We start from the raw sequence: 22,762 nt of genomic DNA on the forward strand, positions 1-22,762 counted from the left end.
TCAGCCTTGGAACGACCTCATAGATCTGGATAAGCCTGGGTACTGGGACGTTTTGCGTTCTACAGCTGGAAATCTATCTAGGTTAAGTACTTCTGTTATCGTAGATATCAACAAGGCGAGACCTAGAGGATAAGATTGCTGGGAACATCAAAAGGAATTTTAAGAGGTGCTGCCAAAATTAAAAGAGTTCACACAATGGTATTGTAAAAGATGCCTCTACCGGGCAGCCGTGGTTTGAACGCTTATCTACAATCTAGTGTAAAGACTTGTGGCAAGTAGCTATGAATAAGCTGTATTTGTTTGCCAAAACTGCTTTACTGAGAAAGAATCATTTCTTCACCCTTCTCAGAATTTGCTGGACGCCAAACACAACATTTTGACAAAGCTTGGAGGTTTATGCTCGAAGTGTGAGTAACCGAATGTGGATGATTCACATTTGTTCCTCAGTTGTCCAGATTTGAGCTCAATGTAAGTAATCTTGCTTCCTCAATGTTAAAAAAAGAAATAAAGGTTAGTCCCATTTTGGTATTTTAGATGTTATTGGTACAAATAGTACAATGCCACAAAAATAGCAATAATTACGTATTTATCTCTTGCGGTTGTCACAAAAAGAAATTGGAAAAAGTGCATCTCAAACCAAGCTCCACTAGCATCAGAGTAGTTGCAATCTGTTAAACTACTCTACAAACTAGGCACTGCAAGTTGAGTAAAGAGTAAGTCAACATTCTGCCTTGTTATAAAGAATTAGTTAGAGAAGTGCAGGTCACTGTGAGTTATAAAAGTCCCATGTATACTCCTTTCCTTGGAAAAGTGGATGTAAGGGGAGGTTAAACATCCCTAAACATAGTTTGGTTCAACTTCAGAAATGAGCATGTTTTTTTAAGCATGTTTTGTTAGGCCAAACCATGAAGCTGTGATATTTCCACAAAACTTATAATTCCAATAGGGCCGGCAACCTTGTTACCATTATTTGGGCACTCATATTAAAGGCCTCTGTGGGCACCCACAGTGCACAGGCCTTTAATAAGAGTAGCCAATGATGTCCAGTGGTTCAATCTATATATTTTAGCACTAGACCAATGCTCTCAGCAACCAAACCTCCATTAGCCGGGTCTGGTGGCTCAGTGGACTAATGCATCCACTGCAGGGGCCTTTGTTTGACCTCATGGTCACAGATTCAAATACCGGCAGGTCCACTCAGCCTTTCATCCATTTTGAGGTCGATACAATGAGTACCATTGAGTTGGGTAACAATATACATCTGTTATTTCACGCCAAGATGCCCAGTTGCAGGGGTGAACGTTTGCTTTATAAATACACATGTTATTAAGGAAGCATGTTGAGGATATCTAGTTCACCAGGCTGTTAATCATCAAGCCAAAATGCTGAGGAAAACCTCCCGTTGCTTGAAACCAACCACTATAACATGCTAGCCAGATCACTGATCCTGTTTGGATTGGGATACAGCAATAAAATGTACTCATGCCTGCCCATCAACTAACATTTAGAAGTTACAAGGCTCTAAAAGAAGACAGAAAATTATGGCCATCATATAAGAAATATAAACATGTATCCCCATTTTTTAAAACCCTTTAACACATCTCCACTGAGAAAAGTTAAAATAATCAATTTAGGAACTGCAAACAATGACACAGATTAAATATCGCTTTGAGCAGGGTTTGCATCACTGCTAACCCAGCGCAGAGTGCTGGGGTGGGATTTACTAACCAACGCAAACCAGAATTTGCACTGGAAAGTAACCCCAAAGTGGTCAAATTATGCTTTATGCTCTACTTTGCGTCATGAGGTCATTCCATCGGTGATCCATGGGGGTTTCCATGCAAGTGCCCAAGGGTTTGATGCAAATCCTTAACAACTAACATTCCTAGACAGGGATTTGTACCAAAACAATACGCCTCCTCAAGGCAACGAAATGAGGATTTTTTTTTTCATTTCTTCTTACTTTTCTACCTTTGCCAGTCTGTCTCTTTGTGCAGTACACACAGACAAAGTGGGACATGTATTAAAGTATTTTTTTATCCTGGAACTGTCTCTTTTCAGTACAAAAAGCTGTGACTCAGAGAACACACACGCTTGACTACTGCGCAAGGGTGTATGCGTTCCGGCATGGCAGCCAAAAGTGCGTCAGTGCTTGGGAGAGAAAATACATCATATCAATAAATATGGTGTATTTTTCCTCTCCCCTTTGATGCAGGGCAGAGCAGCAACTTTGGTTGGCTTGCATCAAATATTAGTAAACATGGTCTAATGTGATTTGGAACAGGAGCCCAATATGCCAGCAAAACACAGGCTCTTGCCATGCACCAGCCACACATGTCTATTCATCAAAAGCCTTTTTTTTGTTGTCATTTTGTATTAGTATTGTCTTAAAACTGTCAACGTAGCTCAATTATACATTACATCGTATCATTCGTAGCAAGAAAGGGGAGGGATTTTTTAAATTTAATCTCTGCATGCAAGGTATAGAATAGATGTATATATCTGTATAGGAAATGCATTGCAACGAATAGAGTAGAAAAGAAGGACTATGGAAAAACAGATTATAATAGAAGCAAAGAAATGCATTCAAATAAACATTCACAAGAATGGGATAAACTTTATTTGAATGGAGAATATTGGATGGGTTTTATTGGTCATGATTTGAAAAAGTGTCAGACATTTGTTTTATGACTAGTAATATTCAACTATTTAAAAAGTTCAATATAAACCTTAAAGTGCAGGTCTTATTTCTATATATTTTCAAGTAGCCTTAAGGCTATTATAAAAGATACCACAGAGGATACAACATCTGAATCAATGGATACATTACGGTCTTTAGGACAAATCTAGAGTCAAACTAAAATCATCCTTTCAAGCTAAAAGGTGAACACAACCTTTGTAATCTCTTAACGCTTTCATCTCAAAAAGGCTTGTGCCATATAGCCGATTGCACATTTAATACAGTGGACTGGATATCCACCATGTTTTAGATGGAGTATCCCTTCCACTGAACTCTAAATAAGGCCCAAAATTATCACTTGGCTTCAAATCTCCCGCTCCACTCATTGCCCTGGGCCTTCTTGATTTTGGCGAAACATATTCATATTTTCTCATTTTGTGAATTAACTTCTCCCACCTTCGTTGCTTGCCATTGAAGAAAACTACATAATGATCAGCTACACTTGCTGAAGTTTCAGTAATTAAGTGCATTTTACATGAATCTCTCGCATCAAGTCAACATAAATACTCCAAGAGGTTAACCAATAATCGATTGTCCCTTGTAGGGATGTCCATATCCTTTTGCAATCGTAGGAAACTTTTACACTAGCTAATAGAAACTGTAATTTACATTGGTATTATTATAAATAATGCAATGATTTAATGACCCACCATATTCAGTGATCGCAAATATCAAATGTTGTGGTTATCTTGATGATAAGTATATGCTTTGTTATATTTGATATCGTTCTGTATCATCAACAACCCAGAACAGAAGAAAGTATGACTTGAAAGCAGAGATGGCATCAGACTAACCAGAACCAAACAGCTGTTTCCAAGAGACCAGCTATGCCAAGAAATACAGAAGCATTACGCAAACATACACTCAGGAGCAATTCTATCACTTGCAAATATAAACCTGAAGTAAGAACTTCGAATAGTGCTGTAAACTACACACAATAAAGGAAACAAGGTTTCCAGCATGCATGGATAAGGGCCCATCCCCAAACCCCTCCACCTCTCCCATATCCTATTTACATATGAAACAATCGGGTAACACATTCATGGACTTCCAATGTAGCTTGATGTTAGCAGCCCTATTCTGTTTTTTAGAAATAACTGTAACCAGTTGGGTGGAATAGGTGACACAGTATTTTCCTACACACTAAAATACAATGAGTTCATAATTTCATATAATTTCAAACCACATTTTGCCCTTTTATTTGACGTGGGATGGCTGGATCAGTCTACAATATAATTTTACTCAAATATGTCTAAGAAAAGCAGATACTCAAAAACTGCCCCTTTTTACAATCCTTAAAATACAGGGCTTTGAAAGTCTCAAACAGAGATGAAGCATGGACATATGACACAAACTCCAAATAAGTGCACAATAACCAGAATAAATCCATCCGCACTACATGTTGTACTTGTGTGAACCGGAATTGGAAAGAAAAATATTCAAAATGGAACAGACTGGTTTTTTTCACACTATTTTAGCTGTGTTTTGATATTTGTACCACTTAGATACCTAATATGAAATGTAAAGCAATATCCTCTTGTGAAAGACATGACTTTGAGGCAAAAGCATTTGATTCCTTATTATACATCACAAGTAGTGCATAAATAAGTTTGTTCTATCTTTCTTAAAAAGTTATTCATGGACTATGTTGTCTTTGTTAAGGTCTCCATTATACATATATAATCATTGATAAGAAATACTCTTCTTACATTTGTCAGCATGTTAGCGTATCAAAACCGATTTTTGGGAGCACACATTATTCTGTTTGCAAGAATAGAGCAAAACAAACAATCCACTTTAAACAGCAAAATTGAGTTTCAGAAATATGGCCCCAATGTGGGAGTAATGTGAGAAAAATGAAAAAGATATGGTTACATTAACATAGTGTGAAGTGAGATTTACACTGCTCTGCTACTTCTGAATTAAATACTAATAATAACAGCCAGACAATCAGAAGATACAGAGAAACCAATTCCAATCCAACATTTTCATAAATAAAAAGAACAACAACAATACCTTTTTGGTCCTCTCAGTTGTAGTTTCCAATGTCCAAGATATGCTGCTAGCCTCTGTTTCCATCTTCTTTTCTTGAGAAGGAAGTGCACTAGATGGAATCACTGGTTTATATCCCTTGTAAAAATCAGGTTGAAAAAATATTTTTAAATGCTGGTTATCAGAATAAACTTTGTTATAATCAGTCCTTATTTTGAAACAAGATTCTCTTAACATTTAGACTTCACAAAGGCTGTAAGATGAATTGCAAGATACTATTTGTATAGTTAGTAGTACACATAAATCCGATTATCTTTAAAGTTCCTTTACCCAAAGTTTGTCTTTTAATGACAGTAACAGGATTATAGTAGAACAGCAAGGCATGCTGAGAAAAAGAAAAAAGGGAGAGAAATGCAGAGAGCAATAAACAATAAACAGGGAAGGGACAAGAACAAGGGGCAGAAAATGTAGAACAAAAGGGAATTAGAGAAATTATGAGCGAAAAAGCATGATAGTTTAACAAAGTGAGAAAGGGAATGAGGGAAAAGGGAGTTCCACAGAGGGAAAAAATAGAAAGAGAACAAAATACATACACTGTTTACAAAAAAGTGCATCAAATCAGCATTAACCAGCATTGAGGAAAGTATTCCAAGATGGAGACCATGATCCCCAATCACCAATGATTGATGAAGTGGTGTTTTGTATAATGTTTGTAGCAAAAATCAATACACAATAATTATAAGACTGTTGAAAATGTATGAAATCTGGTTATAAAAATACCATCTTACATTAAAAGCATGCTAATAATTTCACTGGCGATTAATGAAAGTTATAATATGTGTTTCCCTCTTTCATAGCTCACAAATAAACAGGAGAAAGCTGTAGATTAAAGACAAGCTAACAGAAAAATGGCAAGGAAGGGAATGTTCATAAAAAAATGGTAGATGTGCTAAGCAAATACATATTCTGACATTCGTCGGAAAGACTCATAAAGTTCACTAAAATTTTCAGTGACTTTTTCATCCACCTATATATATAGTACACACATTTTAATAGATATCATAGCCTACATATGAGGTCAAACCCCTTTCTTTAGTTGCCAATATTGCCACTCTATTGTTCTAACATTCTGCAGATTGTGGAAAATCAAGTTTATAGCCCTTGGTAATGCCACTTTTGTTATCTGCTCTTACCTCACTTTTGACAGAACCGTCTTCCGACACCTCCTCCAATGATGGCATCAAAAGCAAAGTTCCTTTCTTTTTCATCTAGAAATATCATAAATAGTAAAATGAATAACCATTTCAAACTTTCAAGAGGATCAAAGATCATGAACAAGAGAATGAAAGTAAAAACAGTTGTGATTTACACAATCTAAAAGGGGCACTTTGATTTCTGTAAAATTTTCAAGAATACATGCTGACATAGTCCAGAATTCAATGAGCCAAGAAATACAGATGTGAAGACTGCAACCACTCTCAAATTCAATCGTAGGACCTTCCTGTGTTGCAATGTGAAGCAGGATATAATTACCAAAACTCAGCAAAGCCAACATCCCTTCTGTGATGAATGGGTTGAGTGCACCACGTTAGTCTAGCTATTGAACGAAATAGTTATTTTGCTTTGTGGGATGTAGGTGATAAACTAGGAAAAATTGGTGTTACGAACTTTTTGTATAAACATTTATTTTGTAGTAGATATTTGTTTTAGAAGGAAAGCTCTCCACTTTTGCTTTTATTTTATTTTTATGGGTTGAAAATATATATTTTTTTCTGCAGTTACACTCTCAACCTTAACTCTCCCTCACCCTAATTCTTTTTTCTTCTTAATCAATTTACCTGCATTGCCTTCCATTCTTACATCCACTCTTGTGTAACTCTTCCCTGCTCATATTCCCTTTCTAAGTCTACGAACATTCAGCTGTATCAAACACACAAAAGGTGATGGGAGGAAGCTTGAAATAAGTCTAACCACTAGAAACCGCTCAGTGTACCATTCAAACCCATTGTTTTCCATACCACCTCAGACTGGACCATGCCATATGCACATACGTCTTGTCCCTTCTCCAAACGGAACAGTTCAGCCCGAAATGCCACGCCAGGTCCTCTAGGAACAAAAGTGGGTAAGGGACCCACGTCTGGAGATGGCTGAGATTAATTCAAGCATTCCAGCCATCACTTTGTGCTTTGAAGCCTTAAGCATGACGGGTATACCCAGATGTGGGTCCCGCGCTCATCATGCCCCTGGAATCAAGCTATACCTTGCTGGTGAGCTCATAACCAGGGTGAAACCGGTCCTGGACTGCTTGTGTACCAGTTCAAGGAGGACCTGGCCTGCCAGTTTGGCTTGGAGTGTTCCAATTGGAGCAGGGTCAAGGCTGATTTGCATATGGATGGGTCCAAACTGATCCGAGCCAACATATTCTCACTCTCTAATGGGAAGGCACTACCGACAGAATTTTATGAAGCATACACACATATCCTGTTACCGCAACTGCTGAAAGTGTTTGAAACTGCGGTTGATGAATCCACTCTTGCAGACACACAAAACAAGGCCTTACTGGTATCCCTACTTAAACCCTACAAGAATCCTGAGTCATTAGGTTCTTATTGCCCTTTAGCACTCCTGAATAGCGACTACAAAATCTTTGCATCCATACTTGCAAAGCGTCTCTCACCCATTGTGAAAATGTTGGTGCATCCAGACCAAAACGGCTTTGTGCCCACTAGGAGCACATTGCTCAACATCCGCAGACTATTCAGGCTTCAACACTACTCAACACATACATGGCCTCGTTCCGGCTGTCTGGTGTTGGACCTAGAGAAAGCCTTTGACTCCCTGGAGTGGCCCTATCAGGCAGCGGTTCTCCATAAATATGATCTTGGAGATCATTACATGAGAATGGTTCAGCTACTATATCAACGGCCTATTTTTAGGGTCAAGACCGGCAAGCTCATCTCAGAGCCTTGGGGAAAACTAGGAGCATGCCAGGGCTGCCCCCGTCCCCACTACTCTTCTCCTTAGCCATGGAACCGCTAGCGGAGGTACTCCGTAAGGATAGTGCGACGTGGGGCATTGAATTGGGAGGCGGGAAGCATGCAGTTTCCCTTTACGCTGATGACCTGTTATTTATGTTCGAGATATACACAACATCCCGACATCTATAGCAGAGGCACTTGCAGCTTTTGAGGCAGTGTCAGGCATTCGGGTCAACTGGGCCAATTCCGGGGTTTATCCCTTCAGTGCCGACACAATCAAAACTGAAGTTCTTTTCGGTGGCACTCTCCTCCTGTGGTAGTCTACCACTTTTCGCTATCTTGGTATCTTCATTTACAAGACACCCGACGATTCATTAGAAGGCAATCTAACAAGGGCTATATCAGCAGTCAGGGCACAGGTACACTTCTGGAAGTCGCTCCCACTGACCGTCATGAGCCACATTGCCCTGATCAAGATGATCGTCCTCCCAAAACTATTATACTATTTCTCAAATCTTCCAATATATGTCCAGACCAGAATATTTTGCGAGCTGGACTGTATGATGCAAGACTTAATCTGGAATAAAGGCAGGTCGTGTAGCCTTGTGGAAACTATATGCCCCCATCAGTCAGTGAGGACTGGCAGTCCCTAATTTGGAGCTGTACTATATAGTGGCACAGCTACAGTGGGTGATGAGATGGCTTGGTGGCAAAGGATTGGAAGACACAGCGACTCTGCAGCAGCCCTGGACCCAATCACCAATCTGCCACCACTTTCATCCCATCGCCAGACCCCCGCGACCGTCCCAGTTCCACCTAGCACTGGCATACAAGTGCTACAGGCGAGGCCTACTTCTCACCCGTGCAACACTTCCATACGCCCCAATACTTCTACTCCTAGGGACACCCAGAAGGAGGGCAGGCAGTTTCGAAGAGCCTCTTACTCGTTGGCATGAGGCAGAAGTAGATACCCTGGGAGACTGATATTCAGATGGCACGCTACTCACTTTTGCTGCCCCTACGGGGGACAGTGGGTTACTGGCAGAACAGTTTTTATTACATGCCTCCCTGGTCAGAGCCCTGTCGGCCTCGTGAGGGGACATGACGAATGAGCCGCCTAAGCACCTGTTAATTCAATATCTACATGTCATGGGGGCGGGCTCTCACATAGTGCACTGGCTACTGGCAGCACTTCTTACACACACACTGAAACCAATCCTGAGTCTCCGCATTCGCTGGGAAGAAAACAGGGGCACACACTGGACGGAAAAGGAATGGAATGCTGTCCTGGCTAGTTCCACATACATCTAAGAGGCTCCATATTTAAGCTGATTCAAACATACATGGAACAACGAGCGTACCTCTCACCCGATAACATAAATAGATACTTTAACATCACTACATCTGCATGTCCTCGGTGCCAGCAACTAAATGCAAATTTACTCCACATGCTGTGGTCTTTACACAATTATTGGCAACACTTGCACGCTGCACCAAAGCTACCCTGCCGCACACGTGGGAAGTCCATATATTAGGGCTTTAGACTAGGTCTAAAAAGAATAAAGTCATGTCTTGATTCTGGGATCTGGGGCTGATAGTAGCAAAATGCTTAATTACGAAGAGGTGGGAACACAGTGCACCCCCGGAAATGATCAGCTGGGAGAGACCGCTCACGATCTGGGCGCGGGCGGAAAGCACCACACTACATAGAGAGGAAACAGCAGGACTCCGCAAGTAACCCATAGCACAACATTGAGATAACATCTTCACTACCTTTAAAAATATGATAGATGGGAATGACGCAGATGCCCCTCCCGCCAATACCTAACCCATTCTCGATTGATCCCATACCGGGAGTCATTACTGTAATTGTGTATGCTGCCACGATTTGCGTGATAGAATGCTTGTGTCCAAGGTCCGTAGTTGGGCACCCCCTGAGCCCCCAACGCACTAGACCAGGGCTTTGATGTTAGAGGTTTCTAATGTTTCCTGAACTCGAACGTAATTTTGGTGAGCTACTGCAACGCCCAGGGGGAAATGAGTTTGAGTGGGCCTAGATATGTTATGTATACTCTCTCAGCCGTGATGTAATGGCAATTTCTTCTTTTCTTTTTTATTTATTGTTAGTTTGGAAGTTTGATTAATATATATGTCTTATTGGCCCATTCTTCTTTTTCTTCTGCATATACTCCCGAAATAGGTTAGTTGCTTTACAAGCTCCTGTTTTTTCAAGTAGCTTTTTGATTCAAAACACTTATGGTGGGCATCTGGTGGAATAAGATGTATTCATTATATAAAGGATGCAACTGTTTGTCAGTTAGATACTGCAAAGGACCACATATGTTAACGGGAAGTAGCATACAGTGTTTTAGGATCACAAGCCATCTACAGATATGGCACAATAGGTATTATATATTTTCTTTAATTATCCGGAACTTGATACTAATAAGACAACTATTTTCATGATATGATTTTGTATATGTAGATGCGCTATTTTTGCAAATGTCAATTTGATATTCAATTCAAAAAAGCAAAAAAAGCAATAAAGATATACAAACAAAACATGAATGGGTCCAAACTGAGGTGGCATTGTGGGTGAAAACCAATGACTTGAGATTTAGCCAGAGCGGTCACCAGTTGCTGAGATTAATTCAAGCATTTTATCCATCACTTTGTTTTTTGATACCTTCAGCTGTAACCATCTGTCAGACCTTTTGTTGCCAATTCCTTAACGATACAAAGAGTAAACGTTGGCCCTGCCCAGATAAGCATTTCTGTCTTGCTTCATGCTTATGGTTGGCTGGTGTATCTGTAGTGTAGTTCCTAGTTTCCCACTAGGCCCTGCGCATTGGAATAACATAAACAGTAGTATCGACGTGGAACTGCGGATATTCCAGGCCTCCACTGACTATGCTAAACTTAATTGGGTTGTGTTACCAACTAGCTCAGAGGTCACTGGAAACTTTCTTCTCTGCATAGGAAGTGATCAGCTTCCTTGGCACAGAAAAGAAGGGATTCAGCTTTCCAACAACCGTGCAACATGACAACTTTGCTCCTCAGATCAAGAGTCGATCTCTAGGGTCGTGTGAAACAATAGACATAGATTTCACTCAGTCAGTCTAGTGCAGTTTACTTTCACAGTATGTAGAGAATAGAGAGACGGGCGTGTATCAATAAAGGTTAACATTTATTGAACAGTCTTTCTTCTCGTACAAGAGAAATGTATTGCCACAATTGCAATAACTGTTATTATAAAAAGTACGTACAGTAAGATAAGTATTGCGAAATAGAACTGTAAAAGCATTGATATGGTTTCTTAGCCATACAATGGTTTAAAAGTAATAAAACATATATACAGTCATATATACATTAGGCTAACATACTCAACTGGTGCTTCTAACTAAGCCTACCCCAGTGTGCCTGACCTAAGCCTAACACGTGAAAGGGGGAGTAAGTAAGTAGCTTAAGTTAAGTTGGTTTTGCCAAGGTTTGTTTCAAGAATTCTCGTCTAAGGGTTTAGTCAACACCATACCTCTGAATAGAATGATGGAGGATTGGTATCTCCTTCAGGGGTCTCTCTCGATATCCCAGTCACCCGCGAGGGTAAACCGGAAGCGCCAGGACTGGATTTCTCTGCACGAGAAATGCAGCGGCTTCTCTCAGCGCGTCGAGGAAGGAGGGGTGACAGCGTCCGCGGGCAGCTGGGCTGGATGTCTTCGCAGAGGACGGCTGCTCGGCTCCTCAAGCGTACTGCACCATAGGTCGCGCTTTAGCGGCGATAATGGTAATCAGCAGCTTCACCACCACAGGATAGCAGGCTGCAGCGACAGAGTGCTAGTTTTTACCAACACGGGGTCATGCAGGCAGCTGGCATCAGCAACATGTTCGCTCATTGCTTAAGGCAACGTTGGTAATATTTATACCTGACAGGTGCCGGGTTTGACGCAAGTTTGCTGGACATAAGACGTCAATTAAAGATGTCACTAGGAAGTGACAGTTATCAGTTGCTCATTAGAGTTCCATTACTAATCAAAACATAGCAAGCGGGGATTTCCAGGTTTGCTAAGTTTTTATCTTGTTGAAGAACTCGGAGTGTTATCTAGGAATATCAGATAGTGACTGCTGCTCTGTCATTGCACTAATTGGTCGCAAAGGAAGTAGCAGAGAGTCATGCTGGAATGTGGCTCTGTTCGTGTGAGGCCAGAGATGACTGCCGAATAGGGGCATAAGGTCACAGTATCGATCAGGAACCTAGATAAGCACGCAACACCCACTCCACGTTTTCATGTCCATCAAAATTACTAAAACTAAAGCAATTAGATGTATGTGTAACATTGCCCACCCCAAAATACATAAATGCATTCGAAATAGGCGTACTTGTAATACATGGAATTTAGGTACTGTACGTTTTTTAAAGCATAGTAATCATTCAAAAGGTATTGCATATGAAATCAATGAACGATTATGCAAAAAGAATTACACATGAAGTATCTCTGACAGAAGAAATGCGAGATGAATCATCACATAAAAATGCATTGTAATAACATGTGTGCTAGAGGCTGGTGTTATGTTGTTATGTCTCTAGATGTGCTTAGAAATAGAAGTGTGAAGCTTCTGTTCTCTAAGAATAGTTTTTACGTTAAGCAAAGAATTTGTTCGTGCCAAAAAGAGAGGGTCAATATTTTAAAAAAATTGTCCAATTCAAAGAAAATAGATTTTCCAAAGCTCCTGGCAGTTTTTGTTGATCAAAACTGAAGGCCGAATTCAGAGTTCATGGGAACGCTGTGTGTCGGAAAGCTTCTCAAAAATTATTGTTTCTCTATGGGTGAGAACATCGTATCAGACAGGCTCGCAAAGAATTGGTCTACAAAATCAGGTGATAGTTCAACCAAATTAGATAGCGCTGTAACTTGGCAGGTGTGAGAATGATTGCTGTCATCGAAGGCAGGACCAGCAATGCTCACAGAACGTTGTACCTGGATGATGTTGCTTTTGTCACTTGCTCCACTGTTACCACTTGGCTGTAGTACAGGAGTCTCCACGAATGCCGTCATCAGGATTGGTAGCCGCTGGGGACAACACAATGCGTGAGCCGTTATTGGACTGAGCAAAGTATCGACGTCCATTGGTACTGCTGATGGAAGTGAAAGACAGATGTCCAACACGCATTCATCGCCGCAAAGCATACACCGTAGCACAGGTAAAATGCAATTTTGCCATATCGGTCTAAATGAAAGGAACCAGGTCATGTTTAGATCTCTTAGCCTGGCCAATCCGAGGACGTTAGTTATCCTGTCCCTGTAGCGCATTGCTAGGATTGTCTCTTCCATTCCCATGGGAGCTATGTCTGAGCCGAGGCTTGCCATATCGCAGCAGAATGGTCAAAAATAGGATCCCTGCGATGAGTCCCAAAAATAGTGGTATGCCGCCAAAGATGGAGTGCACAAAATTAGGAAAGATTCCCAAAATTGCCTGGAAGGGTGTTAGCAGTCCCGTAAAGACTGTCTTAAGTATGCCTGGGATGCTTGTTGCACTAGACATGTTAAGGAGTTGGCTGAACATTTCTACGAAATGCACGGGGCAATTTGTTGATAAAAGGTCATGGACTTCAGTAGCCGTCCTTGCGACTAGAAGATCATACGTCTCTTTAGATGACGTTATAGGCACTGTTGTCTGTAAAAGCACAGATTTCATTTTGCTTAATGTATCAATTCGTATAGAATAGAGATTCAGACGAGGCCAGAGGGGAGTCACTATGTCTGGAGGCCCGCTCGGAAACAATGCTTGCATACAGCATTTGACCATGGACGTTACTTGTACTAGATAACTTTTTCCGGGCGCGAGGCCACAACACCTGTGATCCGTTCTAAGAATGTAACTCCCGTTTGCGAGTTGCATAAAGAAGGGCTCTATCTGAGTTGCAGGTGTGACTAGCTGGTGGCATGAGAGGTTGTTTGAATTTCCATCACATGCTCCGTGTAAATCAATACCCTGACACAAAAGTATACCGCTTAGTGAATGTTTACAGTTGTTACCACTAAGAAATACATTTTTGTCGCTGTCACTATAGCAAGAATGAGTGTATGGTAATTTCCATTCGGATTTAACATATCCCTTACCCAATTGTTCATATTGGCCAGCAGGTATGTACTCAAGGCACTTTTTAAATCGGAAAGTTGTTATCGGAATTGTGATAATTCCGTGTATTATCCATTCAATGACAGGACTCTCTGACATTGTCAATGGTAATCTCTCGAGTTTTTCGATGCTCAGGATTGTATAGTCTGCTCCTTTCTGTGCCAAACTGATCTGTTTATCAGTAAGGTTAAAACTAGAAAATAATGACGTTGTGTTGATTAAACGCCAAGGCACATAGCCTGAACGAAGATTTTGCAGCGTCCAGCCTAATTCTATAATAGAGCGTAATTGAGACTGGCCATGTTGTAACATTAGCAAATCTCTGTCTATCACATCAAAGGCAGAGGATACAATATTGTCCAAAGAATATATTCTGGAAGACAGAGTCATTAACCCATTGTCTACCACAGAAAGTGATTTCTCCAAATTAATACGATCAATTTCTCGTATTTTTTCAGCAGTTTCAATTTGCTTTACTTTCCAAGCCTCGTTGTAAGCAGCATAGATGCTGGTCGCTATGAAACGCTTTTGACGCTGTTTGCGTGGTCCAAGAATGAAATCGCGCAAATCACCACCATCTTTTATTAAAGACAAGTGTTGCTTAATTTCAGCCAGTGTGGATGTAGTTAGCCATTCTAGGCAGAGTTTCCCTACACTGTATGTTGTTATAATCCCTGGATGTTGTCTCTGGGAATATCTAGGGTCTAATCTGGTCATTTTTAACCCCTGTGTTTTATTCAGGAACCTATCTTGACAGCTATTTGTGTCTGTAGGCCAGATTAACCACTTTTTCCAATCAGGATGTGTTCTGTTGAAATGTAAAATGTGTGACACGTCTAACTCAATATCAGCTGTTGCGTTTTCAGGTATTGGCTTTGGTATAGACGGTGTTTTAAGGTCTTTGTTCTTGGTTAGGCCAAGACAAGAGGTTTGGTGTATTGTGTCATTTAAAAACAACATTTGTTCTGGTATCATGCAGGTTCTAAATAGTGCTTCTATGCCTTGCACCTGCCAATCTTTTGTACCCCAAATTGTTTTCGTTTCAATATTATTTTTCCAATAATCAAAACCAAATGTCATAATTTTGTCATAAAATGCTTCTGAATATATCAATTTAGAATTTGTCAGCATTGTTTTCATTCCTGTTTTATCTAACAGTTTGTAATAAAACGTTTCTGCATCACTGGTGTTAAACCCTGAGAAGTATTTGAATTTCTCAAAAAATGCTTTAGAACTGCTTTTAGGTGGTGTAGAACAATGTTCCCATTGATTATACATAAAAACATTTCTAGGCTGTGCAGATTTATGCAAGTAATGATCCCCATAGTGGGTGTAACAGAATAACTGCTCATAACTAGATGAACCTTGTAAATAATCATGATCTGTGAATCTAGCTGACATTACTAAATCAGACATCATGTCATTAATACTGTTAAAGTCCCAATCACCAGAGAATGTACTTGGTGTCACAAAGTCACTTAAGGAAACCTTTAGTTGATGAGGATACTTCAGGATTTCGACCGGACCATAGATCTCATAGTCTGTTTTCTCCCATACTACCCCACCAGGTATTGGAATTGCTGTGACATTTACTGTTGACAGTTCTCTTTTCTTCACGTGGGATGATCTGTGTGGTTTCAGGACTAGGTTGATGTTCTGACTTGCTGTGTCCATTGTAATATATTTTCCTTCAATGAATTTTCCCAAACATAGTACCATGATGAGCCAAAGCAGGAGGAAAAATACACCTAGACCGAACCAGAACTCTAGCCAAGGGGAAATAAGGTAGATTTCCTTCAGTTGATGAAAGAGTTCCGTTGCTTTTTCTTTAAAAGACTTTTTTGTTTCTGGCATCACTTCGGGGTCATTTAAATCTTCAGAGAAGTTGTCGAAGTTGATGAAATAACCAGAGGCAGTTCTGTCAATTGATGGGATTGTTTTTTCAATCTGTCTCTCGGTAGCACTTTCTGATGCCACATCATTGTAGACTGGTGTTGTTTCTTGACGAACTGTTTAAATCTGTGTTTCAAGAGGCACGAGTTCCATGGCATTATTGCATAGTCCTTCATTGTGCACTGCAGGCTGATCGAATGTGATTAGTCTTTCAGTTTGAACCTCTTGGATTGTTGCAAGTTTGGGTATTCTGTTGTTTCTTGGGAGTCCACTGGGCCTACTGTTGATTATAGGCCACATGCTTGTGGTTTTACCAGATCGATAGACACGATTCTGTTCTCCTTTTTACCAGCAAGGGGCGGTAGCACAACTGATCTTGTTCCGGTGACTGCTAAGACAGGTACTGCTTTTCTGTAAGAAGGCCCAAATTCCTTCTTAACCGCGATCTTTTCTCTGACTAGATCCCCAATCTTTGGAATCCAGACAGGCCTTGCTGGGGCTGTTGCGGGTGGTGCCTCGTCAGTGGTACTTGGCTGTTGCTTTAACTTTATGTTGCCTAATGATTTTCTTGTTTCATTCAGTTCCTGTAAAACAGCCAAACGGTCTTTTACTTCAAACTGCTTTGTTTCTTCTTGTACCACTGACATCTGACTATCGAGGTCCTGAACGTTCATTCTAATTCCGAACAATAGTTCGTATGGGCTGAAACCTTTTAGAGAATTTCTTGGCATGTTGTTAAGACTAGTTTGGACACTTATTAAATGTTTGACCCACCCAGCGCCTGAACCTAATACCTTCGCTGTTATAGATTGCTTTATATCCCGGCTTTTTCTTTCTACCACACTTGTGCGACGGACAAGAATACCGCAACCCAATTCCCATGCTAGCCATGGCCCCCCTATAAGCTCGAGAGCTGAAAGCAGGACCCTGGTCAGAATGGAACGTGGTAATTGCGTATGTGCCGATAAAGACTCGCAAATCTTTTATAACCGTTCTAGCGTCAGCCGAGCGCTGGGGGCCTCATTTTTTAAGTGCTTTTCGTCTTAACTGTTAATAGGACGCAGGATGGGGTGTAGGCAGCGTTACGCTCTTTCTGACTGGTAGCCGGTAGCAAGGTTCGCTACTGCGATCCCTATTACAGTTCTCACAGTTGTTTGCATATATTTGGTGTTCTACACTCATTCCCGGCCACCAGAATACTGATTGTAATTCAGTCAGTGATTCCTTGATCTCTCTGTGCCGTAGACCCAAACCCATGTGTGCGTCTGCTATTAAAAATATTCTCCTGTTCATGTTTGGAATTACTCTATCCCCCACTCCAGGGATTCGAGCAAAAGGAACGGAGTTTGCATCGATTATGTATGCATAATTGAGTGGATAGGTAACGGGTAGTGCTGCACAGTCGCCTTTTACGGTCGTTTTTACTGCCAGCATGGTTTCCCCGTCTATGTACTTATCTGTACGCTTTTTTGTGGCTACGGAAGCCGGTTTAGTTGCTTCCGCGGTGGCTGTATTAGCCAATGAATTCCCTGCAACGTGAACGCCATCACGTTGAAGACTCTGTGCGTGAATCACGTGAGTCTTTTGTAGTTCTTTGTGTAAAAGAGCTACCTCGTTCCAGAGCAATTTATGCTTTATTGTGGCACATGTGTCATCTTTGTAGTCGTTTTCGATCCAACTCTGCAGTTTATTGTTGTAAGAATTGACGCAAAAATGAGAATCGCACACGATAAGTGTGGGGAATTCGCGTTCTGCATTTTCGAGCGCCATCTTTAAAGATCTGATTTCAGTTCTCTGAACCGAACAGTTTCTTACAGATTCAGTTTTTGTTACTTTCGGTCTGAATTTACCGCACAGCCAACGACCTTTAATGATCGCACATGCTGCATTGTAGGATTTACTCTCTACATTAAAATGCTGTACAAAGCTATCTGTATAGATTATACAGGCGTATTGTGGGAGAGGCAGGATTTCGATTGGCAGAGGATATTCTTCTTCATATTCTAAATCATTCAGTTCTTCAAATTGCGGGGCGAAATAGTATTTCACGTCTTCCGCTCCTAGAGAATTTATGCACTGTATCCATTTCGGATACAGTGACACTGTAGGCAGGTTTACTGGGCTGAATAGCGCCTCGAAGGCGGATTCCGCTGTAAGGATATTAATCCGTTTGCCGTGTGCTAGTTCTCGTTCATTTGCTAATGCGATTTGCACTGCGTTCACAGTTCTTTCTGTGCGACTGAATGTTTTTTCTGCTTGTGTGTACAAGTGAGATTTAATTGAAATTGGTACCTTTTCTCCCTCATTAGAGGTTAGGTACGTGAATCCGCATCTTCCTGGGATGACTCGGATTACAAGATCACGTGTGTTGTCACGTGTATCTAATTTTGTTTTTGCTAACATGTCTGTTTGCAGTGATCTCAAAATTTCTGTGTATTTTTGAGTCCAATTGATTTGTTTTAAATCAGGTTTTATTAGTTCGTAGAGAGGTTTAACCCTCTCTGCGTAATTTAGTATGTAAGTTCTCCCTAAATTCAGAAAACCTAGTATTGATTGTAAATTCTTCAGCGTTTTTGGAGCTTGGAGTACAGCGCACTTCTCTAAGAAGTTGTCCGCTAGGCTTTTCCCTTCATTTGATAATTCGTACCCTAAGAATAGTACTGTCAGATGGGCAATTCGGGACTTTTTAAAGTTGAATTTGTAACCCTCTGCTGCGAACCCAAGTATAATGGTGTTCACTCTTTTCAAGTGAGTATCCAAGTCGTCGTCTGTGAGATAAATATCATCTACGTAAGATAATGCTTCATCATCATATATTTGTAGTAACTCTGTTACCCTAGCTGAGAATAGTCCTGGGCTGTTCTTGAACCCCTGTGGGAGTCGACAGAATTTTTTCTGCGACCCAAATGCTGAGAAAGCGGTCAAATATCTGCTTTCTGGTGCAATGTTTTGACAAAAGAAACCATTAGAAATGTCTAATGTTGTTTTATATTTTTTCCTAACTATGTTATTCATTAGGGCTGCACTATGCGAGTTTTGTACTGCAAACGTTTTGCAACATGTATTAAGATGTCTGTAGTCCAAAACTAGACGATATGAATTGTCTGGCTTGGAGACAGGAAACAAAGGATTGTTCATTTGAGAGGTGCATGTTTCAATCACCCCCTGGTACTCAAGTTGATCTAAGATCTCCCTGACTTGTTTTTTAGCTTCTTGCTTTATGGGATACTGCCGTTGGGCAGTTGGTTCACTTTTTAGTTGGATTTTGTGAGGCAGTGAATCCTCATCCCATCCTACATGATTTTTATACAATGCAGGTGCCTGGGCCACTGCCCATTTCCTTGCATATGTGTATTTTTTGTGAATCGGTATGTGATTCGAGAAGGCAGGCATAATCACTTCTTCGCCACGAGGGCACTCCCTGACAAACTCTGGGGGCCAATCTTTTTCAGCTAACAGAATATCATAGCCTTGTGAGAGCTTATCCCAAAATAGACCCTTAATTTTCCTAGTCTTATCACCCTCCATACGCAATGTTATTTCGTATATTTTATGGGGCTCGCTAAGTCTGGCGTCGGCAGTTTCAACCTGAATGTATTCATTCGTGTCCACTGTCTCCAGATGACTCATCAAGATCTTGCGCGCTATACTGATTTCTGCTGCACTGTCCAACATTGTCAATGCCCACTCCCCGTTTTTCAACTGTGTCCTCAGTATTCTCGGCATGGTTGATTACTCTAATACTGGCTACCTTCTTTTTCTGAAATTGAGATTTCTTATTTTGAGCAGGTTCCTTGTCTTTGGACTTGGTGTGCTCTCCTGGGTCTGACCGTCCTCTTCTTTCCGAATTCTGTGGAAGAGATCGAGAGGGACGTGTATCAATACTTTGATATCTATCAAGTTTTTTCAGATTATCCCTATTTCTAAGGTTATATCTTTTCTCAGAGGGCTCCCGTTGGGGAGACTGGCGTTCTCGAGTCGGAGTTCTTTCCCTCCGTCGAGGAGACCTTCCTCTGGACTGGAAAACTTTTTCCTTGGGAGTGGATTGTTTATTTCCATCCCAGCTCTTTTTTGGAGTGTTTAAATTATTTTTAATAAATAATTTTTCAGGATTTTCGAGCAGTTGGGGCTTTACTGGTTTTCCACCCAAGCTGTCTCTACCTAATTCTTCATAGCATTTTTCTATGATTTTTGCAAGCTCAACAGGATCTTTTATATCTGTTTCCCTCAACTTCTGGCGAATCGCCACAGATGCTGCTTCTCCCTTTACGTTGGCTAATAATATAGCCGTGACCTGCTTGAAGTCTTTCAGTAATTTCATACCTAGATTTAAAGCGGGCTCTGGACCAAATTCATTTTGAATCTGTTTTAGCACTTCTGGTATTACCGCCATAGACGGAACACCGTGTGTTTTTGTGTAAATGGAAGCAAAGACTGTACCCCAAGTGTCGCAGTCCTCCACGTGTGGTGCGATTCCCATAGGAAGGCAGATGGTCAAGATTCTGTGTTTCTCAATAGGGGTAGTATCAGCAAATACTGCCTCTATTTGAGTGATTTTCTGGGCTAACCAGAAAGGAATTTGTTCCCGTTTTACGGGTGTTTTACCAAGACATGACTGTATGTTCTGTGGTGTAATTTTATTTGTGTTCCCCTGATGAGGGGTCAGCTGTGGTATATTAACAGCTGGCTGGACTGTTGCAGTCCGCATTACATATTGGACTAATTGCCTATGTATTTTTGTTAATGTGTTTAGCTGTGCTAACAGCTCTTCTCTAGACATTTTTGCAATGTCAGGATGTGGTGTGTAGCTGGCTAGAACCGGCCACGTGGCTCCTGGTCTACCTAGTGGACCGAGCCTGGTTATGTGATCATTGTGTTTTAGGGCGCCATTAAACCAGAGCAGGTGCTCTTGGAATTTAAGTGGGATTTCAATCTTCTCGAAAGGAGCGTACTCTCCCGGAGGTTCCTCTATTTTGTAATAGTGAAACTCTTGTGTTATAGCGTATACCGCTGGAAAGTTTATCCATGAATAGAATACCTCTGTCTGCCGATATTCGTGAGCCTCTATCACGAAAATTACTGTACCACCTTGAGGTGTCAGTCCGTTTTCTATAAGTTTTAAAGTTATAGATCTTCTTAACTGGACCGGGATGATAATAGCATCCGGGTCTGCCTGTAGGAGACTCGAGTCCTCCTCTATTAGTATGGAAGCCAGCCTAACTGCTTCCCTTTCTTCTTCACTGTCTGTCATTTTTTAGAAATGCAGGCTTTGCAGAGTAGGTCTCCAAGGAGACAAAGATTAGATGCACAATATTTTGGAACACTGTATCCTTCAACGTTGAATAAACCAGAGCTTTACATAGGAATCTCTTCCTACTAAGGTCGGGCGGATTTTAACCTTTCACCCACTCCAGACGTCTATTGGAGTATTTTACGGGAGAAAGGGGTGTGAAATATGCACGACTGAGTTACTCTACAAGTCTTACGTTAGTTTATCGCCTTTCCAAACGTTTGGGCGCCATGTAGTGTAGTTCCTAGTTTCCCACTAGGCCCTGCGCATTGGAATAACATAAACAGTAGTATCGACGTGGAACTGCGGATATTCCAGGCCTCCACTGACTATGCTAAACTTAATTGGGTTGTGTTACCAACTAGCTCAGAGGTCACTGGAAACTTTCTTCTCTGCATAGGAAGTGATCAGCTTCCTTGGCACAGACAAGAAGGGATTCAGCTTTCCAACAACCGTGCAACATGACAACTTTGCTCCTCAGATCAAGAGTCGATCTCTAGGGTCGTGTGAAACAATAGACATAGATTTCACTCAGTCAGTCTAGTGCAGTTTACTTTCACAGTATGTAGAGAATAGAGAGACGGGCGTGTATCAATAAAGGTTAACATTTATTGAACAGTCTTTCTTCTCGTACAAGAGAAATGTATTGCCACAATTGCAATAACTGTTATTATAAAAAGTACGTACAGTAAGATAAGTATTGCGAAATAGAACTGTAAAAGCATTGATATGGTTTCTTAGCCATACAATGGTTTAAAAGTAATAAAACATATATACAGTCATATATACATTAGGCTAACATACTCAACTGGTGCTTCTAACTAAGCCTACCCCAGTGTGCCTGACCTAAGCCTAACACGTGAAAGGGGGAGTAAGTAAGTAGCTTAAGTTAAGTTGGTTTTGCCAAGGTTTGTTTCAAGAATTCTCGTCTAAGGGTTTAGTCAACACCATACCTCTGAATAGAATGATGGAGGATTGGTATCTCCTTCAGGAGTCTCTCTCGATATCCCAGTCACCCGCGAGGGTAAACCGGAAGCGCCGGGACTGGATTTCTCTGCACGAGAAATGCAGCGGCTTCTCTCAGCGCGTCGAGGAAGGAGGGGTGACAGCGTTCGCGGGCAGCTGGGCTGGATGTCTTCGCAGAGGACGGCTGCTCGGCTCCTCAAGCGTACTGCACCATAGGTCGCGCTTTAGCGGCGATAATGGTAATCAGCAGCTTCACCACCACAGGATAGCAGGCTGCAGCAACAGAGTGCTAGTTTTTACCAACACGGGGTCATGCAGGCAGCTGGCATCAGCAACATGTTCGCTCATTGCTTAAGGCAACGTTGGTAATATTTATACCTGACAGGTGCCGGGTTTGACGCAAGTTTGCTGGACATAAGACGTCAATTAAAGATGTCACTAGGAAGTGACAGTTATCAGTTGCTCATTAGAGTTCCATTACTAATCAAAACATAGCAAGCGGGGATTTCCAGGTTTGCTAAGTTTTTATCTTGTTGAAGAACTCGGAGTGTTATCTAGGAATATCAGATAGTGACTGCTGCTCTGTCATTGCACTAATTGGTCGCAAAGGAAGTAGCAGAGAGTCATGCTGGAATGTGGCTCTGTTCGTGTGAGGCCAGAGATGACTTTTCAGAAAATCGCACTTGAACGGTTATGCCAATATAGGGAATAAATGGATTTATAGCCGAATAGGGGCATAAGGTCACAGTATCGATCAGGAACCTA

At 41.2% G+C, this 22,762-nt stretch overlaps 1 protein-coding gene across 1 annotated transcript in view; it reads right to left on the minus strand.

Moving 5' to 3' along the window:
- SYNE2 (spectrin repeat containing nuclear envelope protein 2) overlaps positions 1–22,762 on the minus strand; it is a 1,750,628-nt gene that overhangs the window by 596,266 nt on the left and 1,131,600 nt on the right. Inside the window, exons 103-104 of the mRNA XM_086937933.1 lie at positions 5,926–6,000; positions 4,757–4,870 (exon numbers count right to left, since the gene is read on the minus strand). Coding sequence (XP_086794059.1) covers positions 4,757–4,870; positions 5,926–6,000 — 189 coding nt within the window. The remainder of the gene's footprint in view (positions 1–4,756; positions 4,871–5,925; positions 6,001–22,762) is intronic.

This window comes from Lissotriton vulgaris, chromosome 9 (genome assembly GCF_964263255.1).
Source record: "Lissotriton vulgaris chromosome 9, aLisVul1.2, whole genome shotgun sequence".
NCBI classification, from domain to species: Eukaryota; Metazoa; Chordata; class Amphibia; order Caudata; family Salamandridae; genus Lissotriton; species Lissotriton vulgaris.